The sequence below is a fragment of the Paramacrobiotus metropolitanus genome, unplaced genomic scaffold (assembly GCF_019649055.1).
Source record: "Paramacrobiotus metropolitanus isolate TYO unplaced genomic scaffold, Prichtersi_v1.0 Parri_scaffold0000010, whole genome shotgun sequence".
Lineage (NCBI taxonomy): Eukaryota > Metazoa > Tardigrada > Eutardigrada > Parachela > Macrobiotidae > Paramacrobiotus > Paramacrobiotus metropolitanus.
The window spans coordinates 1,325,909-1,346,822 of record NW_026570230.1 but is presented as its reverse complement, the minus strand read 5'-3'; the positions used below and the strand labels follow the sequence as shown (position 1 = coordinate 1,346,822).

Sequence of the window (20,914 nt, the reverse complement as noted above, 5' to 3'; positions counted from 1 at the left end):
GAATCATGATTTAACCAGCTAGTCGATCGACAATTTGTTTCTGCGGGCACAAAAGCAAAAAAAAATGGTTGCGACCAGGGCCGGTCCGAGCAATGAGGGGTGCGCAACGGTAAAAAAATGGCCACTCACCCGGTACCCCCAAGAACAATTGCGCCCGTAAAATCATCCCGGTCAGTTAAATATATGGTAAAAAATGCTCTCAACCAGGGATGTACCGCTGCGCCGCTCATCCGTTCTTAGCCCCACTCGCTACGGCCGTGGTTACGACTGTAGCGTTTTCGCCATTGCTTCTGCTGTCGAAATCATTAACATCCGTATGCTAATGCAGAATAGTGGAATTTAGCAATGTATGTATTTAGCGAACAGGTGCAGCACGGAGAAATGGCGCATAGATATTAGAACTTTTCCGGTCGGCGGCGCCGGTGGTGGCAGTCGTAAAGATGAACTCTCAGTATCAGAAATACAATAAAGAGTGAGATAGGCAACTTCGGCTACGGTAAAATGGTGGTATTAGAATTCCTTCTTAAAAAGCAATGCCAATAGCCAAAATGTTGTGAAAAGTTACGAGAAAATGCTCAAAGTTGCCGTGGCAGACGGCAATGCCTGCAGGCTGCAACAATGGCAGCCGAAAAGCGAAAGTCACGGCGTTTGTTCATCTCACAAAAAATATTTCAAAAAACATATTTCAAAAAATTTCAAAAGCCTTCCAGGTAGAACTCAGTGATTGCAAACCGTCTGCCAGGTAAGGAAAACACTGCAGTAACCCAAACCACGATGCACAACAAACGCAGTCCACTCTGCTTTACAGCCGGCTGTAGGGTCCCGCTATTTTCCCCGAATTCACGCAGAAAAAGTCCAGGTGCACAAACAAAAGTGCTATACGTGCTAGCAACAACCTGCTTATCAGGCTGCAACCGCTATTAACAGTTCATTGAACAATTTCAAAAATTACAAATGCTTCACAGTGAAATTCTTTAAAATTTCAAATTGACCAATAAGAAACTGCTAAGTTCCATCCAGTATTTTGCTATTCATTTGGACAAAACGCGGAGCCAGCAGTACAAAAAGTTGATATACAGCTGAGTTTTTTATCTGCAGAAACAGCGGTCCGCACCTCTCTCTAGAATTTTGCTGTTTTGCCGCAAAACGTGGTGCTTATCGCTTCTGCTTCAGTTATATTGGGTTACATTTTGTTTACAATTTGTTTACAAAAGCTATTTGTCAACAATATGAACGAAATTAAGCACAAAACGTCTAGGGATGACCGAATATACAAATTTCATCATTTATACTATACCACTGCATGATCCCTCGATTAATTTATAGGCTGCAGAAAATCAAAGCCACAAGATACACGATACTAAAAAGTCTGGAAACATAAAACAACATAAGAAACCTAGGAATTAGAAGGATCCTCAAGAAATCATAAAAAATGACAAGAAATCTAAAAAAATCGTGCCGAAAATGTCCAACGGACGAAATGGCGCTGATCGAATAAAGTCTATGGCGAAATGAACGTTGGCTGAAGTGGCTCTGGGTGGCTGAAATGAAACTCGGTCAACGACATTGGAAGCGACCTTTACATACTTTATTTAGAGAAGAAAGTGTATTGCTGTTTTTCTTCCACTCTCAAAAAAAAGTACCTTAGTAGCAAAAAACACATTGCTGTCCAAAAAATGTCGCTCTAGCAGAATGTCACTCAAGCCATGGACGTTTTCACAGCCTTATATGCTGCGTATTGGTTCTGTCCTTAACACTCCAAAATAATAATTTGTATAACCCCACGACTTCGTTTGAAGTTCCGGTGACGCTTTGTTTAAAATTGTTTCGATTGCCTGAACCCAGCCCCGACAGTGCTGCTCATCAAAGGGCCGAGAAAATTATGAATTTTGCATTTGGCATTTCGTCATCCCATATTATTCCGCCAAAACCCACTTTTTTGCCAAGTCTTAATATATGTATCTACAGGATTTTTTAGCACCTGTTCAAGCCGACCCTCTCTTCGGTAGCTTTGTCTCAAGCCACCGACGAATAGCGGCGCAAATCCTTTGCGCACCCATCAAAAACGTCAGCGCAGGCCTGCTGAAAGGTGATTTTTTATCCAAGTTTGTAATCAAATTTTAAAAACAATTCACCGAATATGGAGCAATGATCTCGGTGATGTTTTCAGTGTTGCTGGCCCGGAAGAGCAAAATAGCATAGTAACGGTTCATACGTACTACATTGTAACATCAACTCATAAAGTTTTTACGTTTCATCCGCAATGACTGAACAAAATGCGAAAAAAGAAGAAGAAAATCATTCTTGCTAAACACTGAATAGAAAACCGTGAAAATTAATAAGTAATGACCTTTTGACAGTGCGTCCTCAATGGCAATATGTATCAACGCTTGCCAGAAGCAGAGCAGGAAAACCTTTTGCAATTGCCAAATGCAATGAGGCAGTTTAGAGTATCAAAGATATGACTGGAAGAAAACGAAGTCACTTCTAAGACCGAATCCCAAGATGAAGCTACCGAAGGAAAATACCTCTGGCAAAGATTTCGGGAATCGTTGTAAGATGCTACATCACTTCAAGAGGGATGTCGCAGCTAAGAATGTAAGACATCCGGTGCGAGGTCGCACCGGCATTTGATTTCCAATCCTCGGGGTACGCCTAAATTACCTTAACCAACCGCGTGGCAAAGCCGTCAGCATGCTTTGCTGGCACTACAGAAGATGGCTACTACTAGGCCGAAGTCGTTGGCCAAGCTTTGGACGCGTTCCTGGACGTTAAAACAGTATGCCCATTCGGCAACTGGAAATTTACTGTATACGTTTACCTACATGTTTTGCGCTAGTATTCTACGACATAGCGGACGCTGATATGCGCACAGTGCGGTGCAAGTCACCATTGACCACCGTTTACTTATCGCATTTTTCAGCGACCATGTTTCCTGTGACAATAACTTCCGGCAACAAAAGAATAAAAAACTTATCTAATACAAAGGGCGTGCATTTATCCAATCGGCGGTGGGCAGTTCGTTTACCACCACGTCACTGCCAGCCTGGCAGCGCCGGGTGAAACCTCATAAAAAGTTGTCTTACAATGCCAATTTGCAGAATATTGCGTCTATAATATGCTGAATTTACTGTAAATGGCTGTAATGTACCCCATTGCCCGTTGCGATCAGAACGATACCAAGTTTCTGTGAGATCACCAGTGGCAACTATGTCACATATTACAAAATCTTAGTTATGTAAATTAACAGAAAGCGTCAACTACCTGATTTATTCATCAAATTTTTTCGCATCACGCGAATGGTCAGGAGGCATTAGCGACCTCGGGTCACCCGAGACATCAAAAATTGTCCGACTTTGGTGACCACTGGCGAGTGCGCGCTAGCTTTGTGCTGTGCGGCCAAGTTTCGAAAATGGGCCGCAACATATTACATGACTAATAGAATCAATCAATCGAAGTTATCTAGCGGCGTCATCGTACAGAAAAAATGGTACAGTACCCCTTGCCCCTGGTATTCCTTTGACAGCAATAGGAAGGAATGGGTTACTGTATGAACTCGTACATTGTACAGTATACCCCACAAATTCAAATTGGGTCCATGGAGTTTTGCACGGATTGAACTAGAAATAAACATTTATGGGACACAAATATAAATATGCAAACCAAGAAAAGCACTTTTGTTCACGCCACAGGCACCTCCCCTCTACGGCAGTTGGTTCGCATGGCGTGACGTAAATATGCAGAACTGGCATATCCCGCCCAGGATAAGCAAAATAAAAAAACTACTCCGGAGTAGTTTTTTTGAAATGGCAACTCAGATAAGCTGCTTATTCCAACGTACACCGTGCACCTACAATACTCAATGAAATATGTTACGATCAGGATTCAGGAGGCTTAACAGCAGGTTCCTCAGGTTTTCCCTGATGGTTCTCTCGCATTCTAGAGCTGTTATGTTTGAAATAGTTTTCTTTAGCACTTAACAACGGTAGTCCGTATTGTTTTTGAACTAATTAATCATGTTCTGCTCTTCGTCTTCGAGCCCATCAGCATCTGAGGCTGTGCCTGTTCCTACGGTGATCACAGTTCGTCTCAAGAAAATAAAAGAACTGATCGAAGCATGAAGAGCAAGTTAATTTTTTTATTTTAACAAACAAAAAAACTAAAAAAGCTGTAGTTTCCACAAATTTTAATTTAACATTTTAATTTATTAGTACCATGCTTGAACGGAGCTACATTAAATGCGCTGGGAAGATTTGAGTTACAGACTGCAGTAATATGCTTACAGTAATTAGTGAGTAATATGCAAGTCGGAAAACGGAACATAAAGCTAGAAAGTGCGAGTAAAATACGCAACAAAGATGGGCAACGGTTTATTGGCTGGTTCCGTTTTGTCTGTGACGTGAACAAAAGTGCTTTTCTGGGTTTGCATATTTATATTTGTGTCCCATAATTATTAATTCTCCTACTACTGAGTAGTAATTTTATTCAATTCTACAGTTCGGCAAGATGGGGCGAGCGAAGCGAGCCCCCATCTTGTATTAGAATACAGGTAATCCTGATACAATTCTACCCTAGAGATTTTTGATATTATGGATTGTACTTGAATTTGCCCGAAAAATGAATGGGAGCTTGTGAAATACCGTTCCTCGGTTTATATCAGTACTAATTAGCAAATTTTCGCTGTATGTACGAACGAGTGTTTAACTACTACGAGTAGTATAGCTAGCTTTATAATCCGAATTCCACAGACGATCTGGTCTACTGCAATCCTGCAGTTTAAAAAGACTAATAATGGCTGTGATATCAGCGGAATTATCGTAAAACATATCGTTTGTAATTTTATATTTATCAGTGATTGTTGGCGCTCAGAAGGGTATGATAATTTCATCCCTAATTTAAAAAAAACATTACGAATTGTCATATGGTATTGACCGTTACAAAATATGGTATTGTCATATGGTATTGACCCTTCGACCATTCTTAATAACAATTACGGAATAAATTGATGTACATACTGTAGTTTCGCTTTTGTGCAGTTTATATACAGACCGAAAGTTTTGTGTGGAGCACTTTTTAATAGGTACTTCAAGCATAGCATGCATTTACATATCCATTTTCAGTTTATTCTTCCGATCGCTTGCGCATTGTATTATGCCTGAATATTTTCAGATTTCAGGGATATGGCATGGTGTTATACAACGTGAGCTGGACACAGAGTTAGGGAATTAATGCGAGTGGTAATTCGCACATAAAAGCACGATACGACGCTTCCGACTTATCGTTTCCGCCAGCAGTTAATTGGTTTTTCTGTTCATCAGATTAAATTGCTTTATCCGCCGCAGAATTGACCATTATCGTCCGGGTTGGGAATCTGATGATGGAGCAATAGATATACGGGCTGCTAATTAAAAGTTAATGATTCCAAACGACGCCCGACATTTCGGCTCGTGATTCCTATTATTTATAATATATAACTGCAATTTGCACGCATGTTAATATCACGAATTTGTTTCACTCCCGTTGCTGTTTTATGATGCACACATAGTCAGCCTAATAGCAAGCATTTGCTTACCAGTTACTATTAATAGAATTTTTGCTGACTTCAGTTTTCATATCGTCCATTCAATTTTTTTTAATGAGCGTAATTTACGATTGTCACAAATTTCATTTCCTATAAAACTGAAAGATTTGTACTGAATACATAGCCTCAGCCGACTACGGAAATAGGCGGCCTAATCACACAGAACATTTCGTCTAAGTTGGCCGATGCTGGTGCTGTTCCCATGACAGAGGCCGCATTCCCGCGTTGGATTTCAATGCTGATCCGTTGGCGCAGATACTCCGTCGCCCGCATCTCGCCTGTTTATATTGTTCTTCAAACATAAAGCTTGAGTGGTTTTAAATTAATAAAGAGTTAATAAAGATGCCAAGATGAATGCACCGTTGTGCTAATTTTCAGCGGATGCAGGCATTCGAAGTGGTTTTACAGGAGTATTGCGGATATTGTGCGGTACGGTACGAGAGTAGGAGTTGCCGCAATGTACAGCTGTACTCGAATCAATAGTTATGCATTTTATGGTAAATGTCAACTGGTTTACCTTAATATTAAACCGTCGTCTTCGCAGTTGCATCTTTTGCAGGGATACTGTATTTGCTTATCGAGTGCCACAAATACAAGAAGCATTCAACGTTTAAGTTTAGAGTGTACAATGCCATGAGTGAACAGTATATGCACGGTACGTCCCTCTCATCTCAACGGGGTTATTTGAATGTGGTTTTGTGAGCGACCGGTCGGTCACCGAAGTCACCGAAGTCGGGAAGGTTTCATCACCTTCCCGACTTCGGTGACTTCGGTGACCGGACCGGACGAGGCGTCCGGTCCGAGTGGTCCATTTGCAACTCTTTCCTGGTCATTTCTATTTCGTGGCAGCATTCAAGACCTCGTGCAGTGTTGTCAAGACTTCGTACAGAGTTTTTTCGCCGCTACTTCATTCTTAAGCCGGTAGCAAACGGCGCAGTTATGTCTATTCTCCCGGACGTCTTCCGGGTTGCATGTCTCCGCCATTGCCCGAAGGTCACACGAAAGCTGGACTAAGGTCGCCTCTGGTCTTTGCCGCGTGCTGAAGAATTTCCCCCACTGGGGAAATCCACATTGACGGCACGCGTACGGTGTAAGCCGAATCCAGGCGCGACTTTATTAAAGGTCCGTAATCGGCCGATCCACCGGCTCCTGTCCCGCGGCTTGCAAATCTTTGCCAGTAGTTCGAATGGCTTCGAACTCCGAGCGTCTGCCGGTAGCAGAAACGCTACGTGATAATCCGTCGGCACTTTAGTCAGGATCAAAGATGGTTCTAGAGCCTCAGCTTCTAGCAGCAAAGGAAAAAAATCAAAAGCATTCTTTAGGTTCGTCGGCTTTTTTAGGTTTCAGTTAGCCGTCGGCCTTGTGACGGCAATCGACGTCGTGCTGTCACACTTACTTATAACGGTCGACGACAGTAGCGATATGTACTGTACATATGAAATTTTTAGGTACGTACCCTGTACGTGTAGGTGTACGTTGTGCCCTTTCCTGTTGGAACCAGAACGGCACTAGAAACGCACTGATCCGTAAAACTAGTCAAATGACCAGAGAAGCTAGTTAAATGTAATACTGTGTCTGTAAATATTATGGCGCTATCACGAAACGTTTTCCTGACTTAGCAGCTTTTTGGGGGCTGGTGATGTTACCAGCTAATTCCAGACACATTCCGATTGAGAATAACGTGCCGAACCAAATTTGAGTTGCGACCGTTAGGTAAATTCCAGTGTACTGATTGTAGCACATCAAGCTGAAACGAGAAGGTCTCGGTCCTTCGCAGCCATAGCATCTACTCACTCCTACACTCTTTTATGATTCTATCATAGTGGGTGAGTCTACGTCACACCAGAATGGTATTGCAGTGCTTCTTGAAACAGAAACAGGAGTACTACCTAATGGCCGAATCACAGGTACAAAGCAACAAACATATTATAAGAACAGCGTCGCTCACAAAACCACATTCAAATAACCCCGTTGAGATGAGAGGGACGTACCGTGCATATACTGTTCACTCATGGCATTGTACACTCTAAACTTAAACGTTGAATGCTTCTTGTATTTGTGGCACTCGATAAGCAAATACAGTATCCCTGCAAAAGATGCAACTGCGAAGACGACGGTTTAATATTAAGGTAAACCAGTTGACATTTACCATAAAATGCATAACTATTGATTCGAGTACAGCTGTACATTGCGGCAACTCCTACTCTCGTACCGTACCGCACAATATCCGCAATACTCCTGTAAAACCACTTCGAATCCGCTGCATCCGCTGAAAATGCCTGCATCCGCTGAAAATTAGCACAACGGTGCATTCATCTTGGCATCTTTATTAACTCTTTATTAATTTAAAACCACTCAAGCTTTATGTTTGAAGAACAATATAAATCGCACTGTATTAGAAATTTTGAAACTCTGAACTTGAGAACGTACGAAACAGACCAAAGAGGCTTAGGAAAACTTAAGAAATTTTAGAAAGCTAAGACGGTTTCTCAAAACGCTAAGCTCGACATCATGTCTGTACGACTTAACTACGGTCGCCGAAATGGCGGGTTATCAGCGGTAATACTAGTACCTTTTGTACACTACAAATTCTCATCGTTGTACAAAGTTGCTCGAAATAACATTTCCCTGAAGTTTGAACAGTTTCTGAAAGCCGAATAACACTTCTCTGGCAGGAGCTTTTTGACCAGGTGTCGTAAATGATTGTCGTGCAAGCGACCGAAGCAAACTTGCTTCGTCTCGCGGCTTTTGTACATTGTACTTATCATTAAAAAATGTGAAAATTGATACAACCGATCCATACATATATATAAATAGTCAACACAGCTGTATCACACACCAACTTATGGTACTACTAGAAGTTATTACTCTACAGTGCACGCTGATTGTAAACAAGACGCTATCAAATATTTATATTATCGACTAACGTTACTAACGTATGTAAACTGGTACGGCGGTACCCTAGCTCTGATCATGTTCTTCCGAGCGTAATGAACTATAATATCATAAAAATATTGTTTCAGCTACCAAGCGAAATTTTACAAAACGAGTTAACTTTAATGTGCGAAATGATATTTAAAAGCATTAGATTGTTTATGAGTCCATTATCACGACTTCCTTCGTTGTAGCGCTTTTCGATTTATCTGGGCTGCGTTCGCTACTGCTGTGGTCAATCGCCGTTCCATGGTGGCTATCATCGCGGAGAACTCCTCGTCGGCCCAATCCACATAACATACTCTTCAGTCCATTCCAAGCATCAGCATTCATCGTAAAGTAAAGCACCTGCGACAATAATACCAACAGTAATTCAATAGTTCAAGCAAATATTGTGTAATTCAAACATGGCGTGATCAGCAGAACCAGTACAAAAAACTACGTCACATAGCCTTACAAAATCCAGAGTACGGCGTAGTGCAGCCTCAAAATTTTTTCTTTATTTGATGATGCGCTTACCGGTGTGGACACATAAGCACAGAAATAGGCCAGCCGTACCCACTCCCGAATGACCTGATCTTGCATTTTTTCCGGCATGGCCGTATACATCACGGGAATAGTGGCAAAGCAGATTGTATGCACAATGGTCGTCGTGAAAAGCAATCGCGCCAATCGGACACGTTTCTTAAAGGCTTTCAGGCGGACATCGTCTTTCTGCGTTTTATCCGTCGCCACTTGTCGATTGCGTCCAATCAGATACACCTTGACAAATAGCGTAATGTACAACACACCGGTGAGGAACAACGGCAGGTACGTGCTGATCACCGCCATAATACCGAACACCGGACCACCAGCATGCCCGAAATCGCATTCTCCGTAGGGCACCAATGCTACAAAACTCCCTTCATTACCCAGGTAGAAATACATGTAGCAGGCGATTCCGATGATCCACGACCCGGCACCCATGGCGCACAGCACTTTCTTGGCGATCCACTTTTTGTAATTATGCGGACTGTGAATGGCGACAAAGCGGTTCAGAGCCAGACTGAAGAATCCCCATTGGACAGCGGTGACGGTGATCATGAAGGCGTACATGTAATGTCGGCAGAATTCGTCGGTGTAGCGCACTTTACGGTAGATGGCCTGGTGCAGTCCCCCGATGTAGATGGGGAAATGAATGCCAATGATCTGAATTTCCATCGTCAGTTGGTGGATGATTAAAAAACTGGAGCCACTTAATAAATTGGTCTTACGTGCCAGAATCATGATCAAGAGCAGGTAGAACAGAATTGTCACCGTGCAGACCGTTGTCGAAACTCCGAAGAACGCTTCAAACTGACCGGTTGTCTGGTACTGTGTAATGTTCCAGTCAATGTCGTAATGTAGATCTTGAGATCGGTTTGGCAGCATGTTGACAACGGTGAGACTTACCGATATATTTAATGCAATCAAAAGTGAGTATCCGCAAATACGACAGCTCCACGAAATTCCTCCAGGTCGCTTTTATACGATTGTAAACGGAGCAGAGACGAGATGCGTCATATGATGCATTACGTCGATCATTAGTTTTACAACTTTGAGTAGGTCTCTCATTATCATCGCTAACAAGCAAGTACCAAAGGCTAACGGTGTCGCAAATGGCCAAGTTCCGCAAAACTGAAGCAGCGAATTAGCTCAATTCAGCAGGCTTCCTGGTATGACCAATCAGCGTCCGTAAAATTAGTAAGGGTCACACCTGACGATACTACCGCTACGCATTACGAAAATCGTTACGGCGTATTTTCTATCTCCAGGATAAAATTTTATATTTAGAAACGAGGGTTGGCACGAGTTGGAAACAGCGACTGCAAAGCTATTCTCAAATTAACATGAGGCAGCCGGGTGGTGTAAGATCACGAACATATCAACCCCAACGACAGTCAGTTTACTTAGCAGATTACGGAATTTTTTCTTCCACAAGGGAGGTTTCCGTACTTTCCTTTGTACACCACTATAGTACTGGGAATAAATTAATAAGAAAGATTACACAGCACAACTGCGCAGGTGAAATGCAGCGATCACGTCATCGTCGTATTTCTTAGACAATCCCGTAACTTCTTCATATCCCGTAATGCAGACCCGTAGTACAAAACCCTCGTGTGACAAGTCTGTAACAAGGCGCGATATTGGAAATTAACAAGAGTGGGACTTCTACGTACGCGTCCGGAAGGGTGAAACTGCAAGCCAGGGTTCTGTGACTGCTGTCACGTCTGATGCCATAATAATATAATTATAACAATAGTGTACGTGCGTACAATCAATTAGAAATACGATTCATAGAGGAAAAAAAGTAAAATCAACAGATACAAGATCCTGTAGCCAGGGGGTTCAAAAACTCATAGGTTATGAGGTCACACGGCTTTGAAGTAAATTCGTAAACTTCAACCAAGTTTGGGAATTTTGAGCCCAACAGTTACGAGAATTCGGTTAAGTGGGTGCAAAACCAAAGATATAAGTTGTTTGATTACAGAAGTTGTTTCCGCTGGGCATTCGTGAGAACTGCACTTGCGCTGCTAGCGTTTAGCGATCGCCCACTCTCGTACCGCATAGGCGTAATTACAGGATGTTATTACCCAAATTTCATCATGTTGAAGGATAACAACTGGTTCGTTCACAATGGCCTACGGGCTCTGCCTTTCCAGAATTTTGCGCTCGTATATCCAGATCGTACCTCAGTTCCTAGTTCCAACTCGTACGGAGTGATAATTAGCTACGTTTTAGTCTGGATAATTTGGACATCATGAAACCAGACAACCCGGAGATTTACATTTCGATACCCGTTTTGGTGAGCGGTTTCGGCTATCACTGCACTACGGGCTCATCACTTTTTCCTTGCGCTTTAGTTATAGTCCACAGCTCGTAAACGGCTTCTATATAATAGGTTTCGTATTAAGTACTTTCCAGAAACTAGTTAGCTGATTTGTGGATACGTGATATCATAGCTCCGTGAGATAGCTCCGCGCGTTATCATGATAGTATCCACTATTCAGCCTATCCCTCCACAACAAAATACTTAGCGACTCAAACTTGTCTGAAAGTACAGTAATATCGATCGCACTCCGTCCAGGAGAGGCAGTCGTTTTAGTAAATCAGTCCGTCAGCTGCGTTACCTCCCCGCTTCACGACCTTTGTATAAAACTCGTATACAGATTTATAATATTAAGAGTTACTCTATAGAATAGAAATATGTATATGGGACCTGTAAGTTGGTATGTCCGGCGTTTTTATTGATTTTCTTGCTGTATACAGAGAAACACTGGCAAGCGTTCGTGCATACGTTTGAAAACCGACCGCGATTGAATAGCGGCGATTCAAAAACCGGAAGTCAATTAGCGTTTTACCAACAATAAAGTAGATGGCTTTAAAATTTCATAAGCCAATGGTATTCGTAACCAATATGCGGAAGCTACTGGATCCCGTAAAAGAGGTCGCGCTGACATTGGCTTTAAAAGTATGTCTTTTTTTTAAAAAAATTGCGCGACCTTTTTTCATTCGGATATGTGTGGCGAATTCGATATTACCAAAACAGTTAGTTTGGTATATGGCCAGTGCTGGTATCTGCTGGCTCGATACCCCAATCTTGGGAAATGTTGTCGATAAACAAACTCACGAAAGTCACAAGTAATTAGTACATAATACTGTATAATCAATTTTGGCATGAATCGATGTCAAGTAAGTTATCAACCCATGACTGAATCAATTTGTCTACTTGTTTCGACGATCTTAGAAGGCGAATCCATGGCGGGGAGTACGTATACATGATAATACGGTGTATTCTGGTTTAAAATTTTCCTTATGGTGCACAATAACTTCGGCAGGAAGTTAAATGCAATTTCAGTGAACGATCACTTATCCACCCATGGCCATCGGCATTCACCTTCCTGCCGGTTGCAGTCACGGGCACCGGCATGTGAAGAATCCCCCGCTTCACACGTTATCATGCACAAACGATGCCAGTTATATTGGTTCTCTCCAATTGCCACATATCAACGATGAAGTGTCGTGGTTTTATCTTTCTCGATAGTTAATTTATACTACCGTCTAATTATGAGAATAGGACAGTATGTACTGTATAGTGTACACGATGGTGACTTAACTCGAAAAATGCATCTGCACGACCTGTGTGGCTTGCAATTACAGTTTTCGTGAATAATCCAGACCTACAGTATAACGTTCCTTATGTTAGCAACGGTAATTAAAACAAATTCTGCGACACGTGATTTTCCGGTAGAGTGGTACTGCAACAACTCATTCTGCGGACAAATCAACAAATACTGCATCGCTCACTGTTAAAACGCATCTATATTGTTTATTTGGCAATAGCACCCTTGCAAATATATCTTTTTAAATATTATACACGTTTCTTTAAATTTCTATTTATTTTATAATTATTCCAATGTGTTGTAATTATGTACAGAATCAGAAATTGTTTTCTATACACTTTTCGTACAATTTTCGTCTACGTCGCATAGTGTATTGTACATATATGCATTTTATGTATAATGCATACGCCGTTGTATTGTTACATTTTCACCGATTGCACTATGCGAATACGCGCAGTTTGTCAGAGATTCTGTTAGGGGTACAATAACTGCCATAATAACAATATGGGCAATATTAATTATTTTAATTTCTCAATATGTGCAAGGCGAGCTTCGCTCAACAAACATGATCAAATGAAACAAACATGGGCAATATTATGCCTTTTGCGTACAATATAGCACGTATAACTCACAGCAAACTACCGGTAGTAGTCAAAACTTTAGCTTGCAGCCAAACACTTCTCATGTTTTTTAACAGGTTTTTCGACTTTGAAGAGTATAGCTGTCGGCGGTCGTGTTTTTTATCCGGCGTTCAACAAAGCATAACGAAGAAATCAGTACCCGAAGAAAACAACCGAAAATCACACAGGTATATTCAGGCTCGCTGTATGGTTTCTTTTATCGTCGGCCTTGCGCAGAGGTACACGACTACACAATTGGAATTGTTGGAACCGATCGTAACTGATTTCATGACTTCTACTAACTCGTACTGAATAAATTATACAGTAGATAATTATGGAGCGCGTTTTATGGGATTTTTAACTTGATATTTTTTCCTATTAGTGTCTAATATTTTATTTGCTGTTAAGCCGATTGCGGCATGCAACGATCCGAAAACACCTGATCTCATTGTTATCTACAGCAGAAGGAATCGATATTTGATTATGATTGCTGTAGAGGAATAAAATTCATACGCATGTGCGCAGCTTTATCCGCGATGCTGTGCTGTTGACGAGATGGGTCTACTGCAGTTTTTCAATGTACCGCGATAATAATAGGCCCAACTCATACGCAACATCCGTGCAATTATATATGGATTGGTAAATCCAGAAGAGCACCTGTATGCACATCTTCGCGCTTATGGGTGTTTTTGCCTACACCGGTTCCTTGTGATTATTTCCATTTGATCGCCGCAACGTCTACTGGTAAACATGGCCTACAAGGAGCAGGAAACATCAATAGCAGTCAACGCGCAGCGCAAGAAACAACGGCGATGTGGAGCTCCTGCTGTGATATACGAGGAGCCTGATCTGGCATGCGGAATGATTGGCTACAAACCACCATGGCTGCAACTGTGCAATAACATAAAGGTTAGTAAATAACCTATTCTTTATGTTGTTGCATAGTTGTAGAAGATATAATTAATTTGTGTACAGCTTCGTTATTAATACAAGTTCAAAACTACATAATATACGCAATGTTCCGGTTGATTTTCAGGTTTTTCTAATCGTATACGTATGTCTCGGAATTTTCAAAGGTACGTACAGCAGTTATTACCGCGCAGCGCGCACTAACTATATGTAATTAAATTACAAAGTCTTAATAGTAAAGAAGTAAAGTTGACTATATGTAATTGCTGACTAAATGAAGTAATTATTATTACACAGTTATTGATATCTGTTTAATACTTTTGCTATCACCCAAACAATTTAAAAGGGCAACAACGAAAAAGAATAATTATACGATGTACTTGCATAATACGCACGGCCACGTACCCTCTGATCACGTCCCGGTACATATTGTTTTCAGTAGTTTTAGTAGTGTTCAGTAGTTGTTTTCAGTAGTTTTCAGTAGTTTTCAGTAGTTTTCAGTAGTTTTCAGTAGTTTTCAGTAGTTTTAATGGTATACGAAGATGAAGAAAAAATTTGATTACTTTGCATTTTGCTTTTAAACTCCATCAAATTTGGTGATTATACTGTTTTCGGGTAAATGTAACACGCACCACGCTTCGTTTCCGGTAAGGATAATGAAGAGATGATGAGCTTTATGGAATATATCGGTACAGCTGACGTTGTCTCCATTGCTTAACATTTACATCATCGACTGGAAACATAAGAACTCACGTGTGCTATAGGTCGTACAAAAGAAGCTGCAATTTAAAAAGAATTTTTATATTATAACAAGCTTGGGCGTTTATGAACTGGTTGAGAACCATCGATACGAATCTATCGAAAACATTTTACCGCGATTAACACTGGTACGAGCAGATTAAAAGCAAATAAAATAAATTTTTTTTTCTGAATGGATACGGTAACTTGAGAAACTAACTCAAAAGTTTTGATTCGTATTACGTACAAGTAAATTAGATAAACTAGCAGACGAATTAGATGGTATTTACTTTAAGCTGCAATGAAATTCTAAACGTCTATCTATTCGCCAAGCTTTAAAGTATTAGAGACCGAATTTTAAAAATTAATGGTAGTGCTGAATTCTCGGAAAATGTCAAAAAAGGATAGTACAGATAGTAATGCATTTTAGTTTTTTCAAGCAGGTGGTGATCATCTAAAGGTCGAATAAGTTGTTTTGCATGCGTGAATTGTTTACAGGTACCGTAATTTCGTATTTTGGAGCTGTCCTTCCGTCAATGGAGAGGCGCTTTGGATTCAAATCGACATCGATTGGGATTGCAAAAGCAATGCGCGACGTCAGGTATCAAAAGCCGCACCTTTTTAACCCAGACAAATGATAAATAATTTGTGATTTGGCTCGCGCAAGCAATTCATATACCACTGCGTGTTCATCTACATAAGTTAATTCTTCACTAACAATCTCTTACGTTCAGGAGTTAATCCTTGTTCTGTAGGTTGCTCAACATAAGTGTACAATTAATGGCTACAGAAGTTATTTTGGGTTTCCCGAGTAAAACAGTTTGTAAAAAATACGTTAGCTACACGTTGGCCAAAATTCGAACATGTTCGAATTTTGGCCTTTAACTAACGTGTAGCTAACGTATTTTTTACAAATTGTTTTACTCGGGTTTGTTGTCCAAAACTCTCCCTGGAGGTTTAAGATATACAAATTTTGAATCAAATTTCATCGAGCCAAATAGTATGATTGAAATATTATTATATTTAGCGAAATATGCGTGGCGCTGCTTATCGGTCATTTCGGCGGAGCCGGCCACCGACCGCGATGGATCGCTGGTGGATCGTTTCTTGTCGGGCTGGGATTCCTTTTGCTAGCCTCAACGGAGATCATGTTTCCCGTCACCGAGAACTCCCTCATGGCGACCACTGTTCTGGAAACCGCCGCCAGTGATAAATTCTGCATGGCCGACAATGTGACAACCGTGGCGAAGCACAACGACACATGCGGAAAAAACGCTCGTTTGAACCACCAGTGGATGCATGATGGTGCACTCAGTGTGCTCAGTGTTGCCGAATTTCTGATTGGTCTGGGTACGGCGGCCACGATTATTCTGGGCACGCCATTCGTCGATGATAACGTGAAGGCGTCCAATGCACCAATTTACTACGGTTAGTATATTATTGTTACTGATGATAGCTGCAAATAATGGGCGTTCTTAGTCATGCTTTACCAACTGACGACAAATTTTTAGCCATCTCCTTTTCCGGACAAATTTTCGGGCCTTTATTAGGCCTTGGATTGGCTGCTGTTTTCAATACCATTTTCTTCAATTTTTCAAGTAAGTGTAACAGCGTGCGGCAACTTCAATAATATCTTGCAGATCAATAATAATAAAAAATTAACATCTCTCCCAATGCTCAAATTGTTGTGCATTGCACTGATTACAGAGCCGGATGACTATCGGTAACAGCATGCGGCAACTTCAATAATATCTTGCAGATCAATAATAATAAAAAATTAACATCTCTCCCAATGCTCAAATTGTTGTGCATTGCACTGATTACAGAGCCGGATTTGCTGTCATCAGATCCGCGTTGGATTTCGGCCTGGTTTTTAGGCTTTATTGTCAGCGGGGTAGGAACGTGCATCTTTGCTGTTATTCTGAGTGTAAGTTTTCATAAAAAAAAAACCAAAACTTGCTTACAGTTCTTTCGAAATTTGAGTAACTTTGACAGTGTAACGTAGCCGTTGGCAAATGCAACCGGAAACAATTACACTTCTTCATGCGTTTGGTTTATATTGCAGTGTTTTCCGTCTGCTATTCCGAGGAAGGGCGGAAAAAACAAACCTAACGATAACGAAGAAGCCAGCCAGAACATAAAACCTATTGATCGCCCAAAGCAAGTGCCTGTCACATTTGCCGGTAAAAAACAACTTTGTTCCGCTGTTCGGCAAATGTTTGCAGCGTGTACAGCAGCTGATTACTTTGGCTTTTTGCAGATTTGCCAAAAAACTTGATGCGTTTAGGAAAGAATACGACTTATTTGTTGAAGCTTACCAGTCAGTTGATAAATGGGTTCGTTCTATCAGGTAACAGAATGACAGCTTGCAGCCATAATTTTAATTATCGCATTTATTGACTTCCGATGCGCTGCTAAGAGTTTACGAACAAATTCAGTTATGCGGCATTTATAAAAATATTTTTGTTTATATTTCAGGATTCTTACAGTTTGGCCAAAAGTTTATGAAAGAGCAATATCAACTGTCGCAATCAGCCGTAAACTTACAAGGAGGTAAAGCTATTCTTTCACGATTGGAGATGCCATATTAATTTCATGATGCTCGTACAGCAGCTTAGGGAAGGATTGGACTACATAATATTATCCAGTACATGTGCGGTCGTGACGACAGTAAAACTGCAAAGCATAACAGTTTAGATAGAGGTTACGATGGTTATATGACATTACTGACATCACTATGTGCCTTCGGTATTCCGGTAAATTCTCAACATTTTCCGGAGCGGACTGACACCAGTTGGCAGTCGGTTAAACTAGAATAATTACAAAGACTAGTCTTTGTACACTATTTAGTTTACGGCTTGTTTTCGTCAGGTCTAGGGAAAAGTCTGTAACCAAAATGTTACACGATTCTGATTCGCACATTTTAGGGGGGTGGTTTAGCACGGCACAAGCATCAAGTTACACAAAGGAAGATACTGTAAGGGACTATCTATAAACTACGTTCCCGAAAATTCGTTCTGTACGTAGTTTGTGTATGGTCCCTCACTATACCGTTAATTACAAATTTATAGTACACGAATAATACGTAATTTGCACAGCGAGTCCGCGACGGAATGTTTTCGCTGACTGCGAAGCAGACAAGAAAACGCCACTTCGTGTTTTTAATTTGAATGACATTGCAGGGTTACCGCCGATTTTTGGGGGCTTTATTGGCACAGTATTAGGAGGTTACGTTGTTAAGCGATTCCAATTGGCACCGCGCCATATCTGCTATTTGATGGCCGTATCATCCATTGTTGGGGCCGCTTGCTATTTCGGCGCTGTCGGACTCGGCTGCGACCGTCAACAAATTGTCGGCATAGATGATGTCCCGAACCCATACAATATGTTAGTGTAATAAAGTGCATGTGCTCCTTGTTCCTTTTTACAAACTGTTTCCCTGATTTCAGAAGCAACAGTGACCTTTGCTCTGTGTACCAAGGGTGCAACTGTAAGGACTACGAATTTGATCCTGTTTGTGATTATTCCACTCGAACAACGATTGTCAACTCTTGTGTGGCTGGATGCAAGGCTTCCCAGAAAATAAACGCAGTATGTGTGCCGAAACTTGTTTAAGCTTTAAGCTCGTCAAAAAGCCCGTAAGGAAATACGGTAGTTACCGATGCAAGATGGTCTCTTTTAATAGACGACATATTACTTCGAATGTTCTTGCACTGGCAATGACACCCACTCCAACGAAAGCTTGCTATATCAGTTATCTCATCGCAAGGAAGGCCGCTTCAAATCGCGGCACTTATCATCTGTACGGGATGGGATATGCCCGGTTAAATGTCCCAACTTCGTCATTTATGTCGCCTTGATGAGCGTGGCAAAGTTGGCGATGGGAATACCTATGGCGGGAATGGTAATGCTACAGTTCAGGTACGTGTACTATTTCTCGTATAGGTATTACTGTATTTGACCAGTTTTTTAAAACAACATGACCATAAGCAGAAGTGCAATCCGTGCGGTGGGATTCTAATAATCTTAATTGCAGAATTGTGGATTACGATTTAAAAAGTTTGGCAAATTCTGTGTCTTCGCTCCTGTTGACTCTCTTCGGCTTCTTACCGGCTCCGATAATTTTTGGAAAGCTGATTGATTCCTCCTGTCATTTGTGGCAGACAGACTCTTGTGGGACCCAAGGAGCGTGCTGGTTGTACCGTGTCGGCGACTTCCGATGGAAATTACATACTGGCATAGGAGTGTGTCGCTTGATTAACTTGGTGGTCGATCTAATGGTGAGTAAACAATACAAGGAACCCAAGAAACTAGTGATCTTTGTCGCCATGCCATCTGGCCTTCATGTTCAAAACAAGAAAGGTCACACATAAAAACTGAGAACTTAGTAGGTTGTAGTTATTAAAACTTATATTATACCGAGAATATTAAAACTTCAAAGATATCAAGACATAGGTTTTACGTATGCGGCGATAAATAAACTGGGAGGAATCGCATATGCTCGCTATAATGCCGTATGCCAATGCTCTTGGTTTTTGTGCCTCTTTGTAATCACACGCTCAAACCGCAATCTGGAAATTCTACAAATTCAATTATTTTTGCAGATAGCTTACCGGGTCCGCAATCTATCCTTCGATCGTGATAAAAATGAGACCGAGCTTGACAAGCCCGTGTCTACATTGTCTATGGTTCAAATGGGCGGCAATGGGATTGAATCGGAACAAAAAGGATCAGTGCCACAAAAAGAATTCACAACTGCGCCTCTTTGTGATAATCGATCTCAACTGTGATTTTCTTACCAAAGTTTCTAGATGGTTTTTATAATGCTAAAGTAATTTATTTCCAAGTGCAGTATCTGTTGCACAACGATGATGCAAGAAGTGGAATCGTATGTTTTGATTTTTTCTTCAGTATTTTGCGCCTTTTTGAACTATATAATTATACACCACTGTAGCTCAAATTACGAATAGTTTTTGTGATGTGTTGAAACCCGATATCCTTATTACGCAAGTATTACCACCAGTATCCTCAGCGAGATGCTATAATTATAGGCCAGTAAATTTGACTGGTATTTTGAAGTAAGAAAAATGTTTAGGACAGATCAGTTTGCTTTCAGATTGGCAGCTGAAAAAAAGCTCTGAAATTCTAACTGTTGTGAAGTTTTTTCGTGACACAGTAGGCTGTAGGCTTCGCCCAACCCTTTGGTTTCAAAGCTCATATTTAAAAGAAACGTTTGATAATACTCGTACGTCACGGCGTCACCAGTGCATGTAAGCATTTTATATTGTCGTGTCAGCGAATCCAGGGAAAACATTTATGTAAACTCCCAATGCACTTTTCGAACTGCACAACAAGCAGCATGTCCGGTGCGCCGGGGTGGATGGTTATACAATTACTCTTGTTGTAAGCCGGTGCCTCGACCCCTCCCCGCAGTGATCAGCTTTATTACAGTATACTAAAAATCGGAAGGAAACAGTATACTAAAGAATTTACGAAATTTCAGCTGTGGCTGATCCGAACGCTCTGTGTGCTTTATTTACGGTTTAGTTACTGCATCGAAAAATGAGTGTGATGAAATGCGAAGGCTTGAGAAGCCGTCCATGTACTGATCTTCGGGATATTTATATAAATAGTTCATATGGCATGCCATCTTTGCTGCACAAAACATTGACAGTCGCCGTCGCTGATGTATCTCCGTTCAGCTATCCCTTGCGTCCAGGATCCTTGTGCTTCTGCGGTTTGTCTATTTCTCTACTATCTGTCATCGCAGAAAAACTGTCGCTGAGGTACAGATATAGTGCATCTGTATACCGTCTGTAGACTCTGCACGGTAGTCACATCTACTTGTCGCATATTTCTCGAATAACCAACGCACAGGCCATCTTAGACATCAAATTCCAGTCGGATAACTTCTTGGTTGCTTTATGTAGGTTAGTACTAATTCCAGACCGGCAAATTCAGTATAATATGTCCAAGAACGGAGCCCAATA

The 20,914-nt window shown here is 41.2% G+C and overlaps 2 protein-coding genes across 2 annotated transcripts; one reads left to right on the top strand and one right to left on the bottom strand.

The window, feature by feature from the left end:
- Positions 1 to 8,517: 8,517 nt before the first annotated feature.
- Positions 8,518 to 9,925, bottom strand: LOC129583471 (uncharacterized). Its single transcript, XM_055475267.1, has 2 exons — positions 9,035 to 9,925; positions 8,518 to 8,863 (listed from the first exon to the last, which is right to left on the bottom strand). Exons 1-2 carry the CDS (start codon positions 9,923 to 9,925, stop codon positions 8,675 to 8,677), a joined length of 1,080 nt encoding a protein of 359 aa, XP_055331242.1. The 3' UTR covers positions 8,518 to 8,674.
- Positions 9,926 to 13,450: 3,525 nt separating this feature from the next.
- On the top strand, positions 13,451 to 20,035 carry LOC129583353 (solute carrier organic anion transporter family member 4C1-like). The gene is made up of 14 exons (XM_055475128.1): positions 13,451 to 14,186; positions 14,314 to 14,353; positions 15,423 to 15,525; positions 15,952 to 16,352; positions 16,436 to 16,522; positions 16,751 to 16,851; positions 16,990 to 17,107; positions 17,185 to 17,274; positions 17,403 to 17,477; positions 18,107 to 18,311; positions 18,374 to 18,515; positions 18,610 to 18,845; positions 18,961 to 19,204; positions 19,529 to 20,035. The coding sequence occupies exons 1-14, from the start codon at positions 14,028 to 14,030 to the stop codon at positions 19,712 to 19,714; spliced, it is 2,187 nt and encodes a 728-aa protein (XP_055331103.1). The 5' UTR covers positions 13,451 to 14,027; the 3' UTR covers positions 19,715 to 20,035.
- Positions 20,036 to 20,914: the final 879 nt, after the last annotated feature.

What these genes read in the sequence shown, in the direction of transcription:
- LOC129583471 (XM_055475267.1), bottom strand. Translation starts at nt 9,925, where the DNA reads ATGCTGCCAAACCGATCTCAAGATCTACATTACGACATTGACTGGAAC. An exon ending in GTGCTTATGTGTCCACACCG is followed by an intron (nt 8,864 to 9,034) that starts GTAAGCGCATCA and finishes TTATTGTCGCAG; the next exon opens with GTGCTTTACTTTACGATGAA.
- LOC129583353 (XM_055475128.1), top strand. Translation starts at nt 14,028, where the DNA reads ATGGCCTACAAGGAGCAGGAAACATCAATAGCAGTCAACGCGCAGCGC. An exon ending in AGCCGTAAACTTACAAGGAG is followed by an intron (nt 17,478 to 18,106) that starts GTAAAGCTATTC and finishes ATGACATTGCAG; the next exon opens with GGTTACCGCCGATTTTTGGG. An exon ending in ACTTGGTGGTCGATCTAATG is followed by an intron (nt 19,205 to 19,528) that starts GTGAGTAAACAA and finishes TTATTTTTGCAG; the next exon opens with ATAGCTTACCGGGTCCGCAA.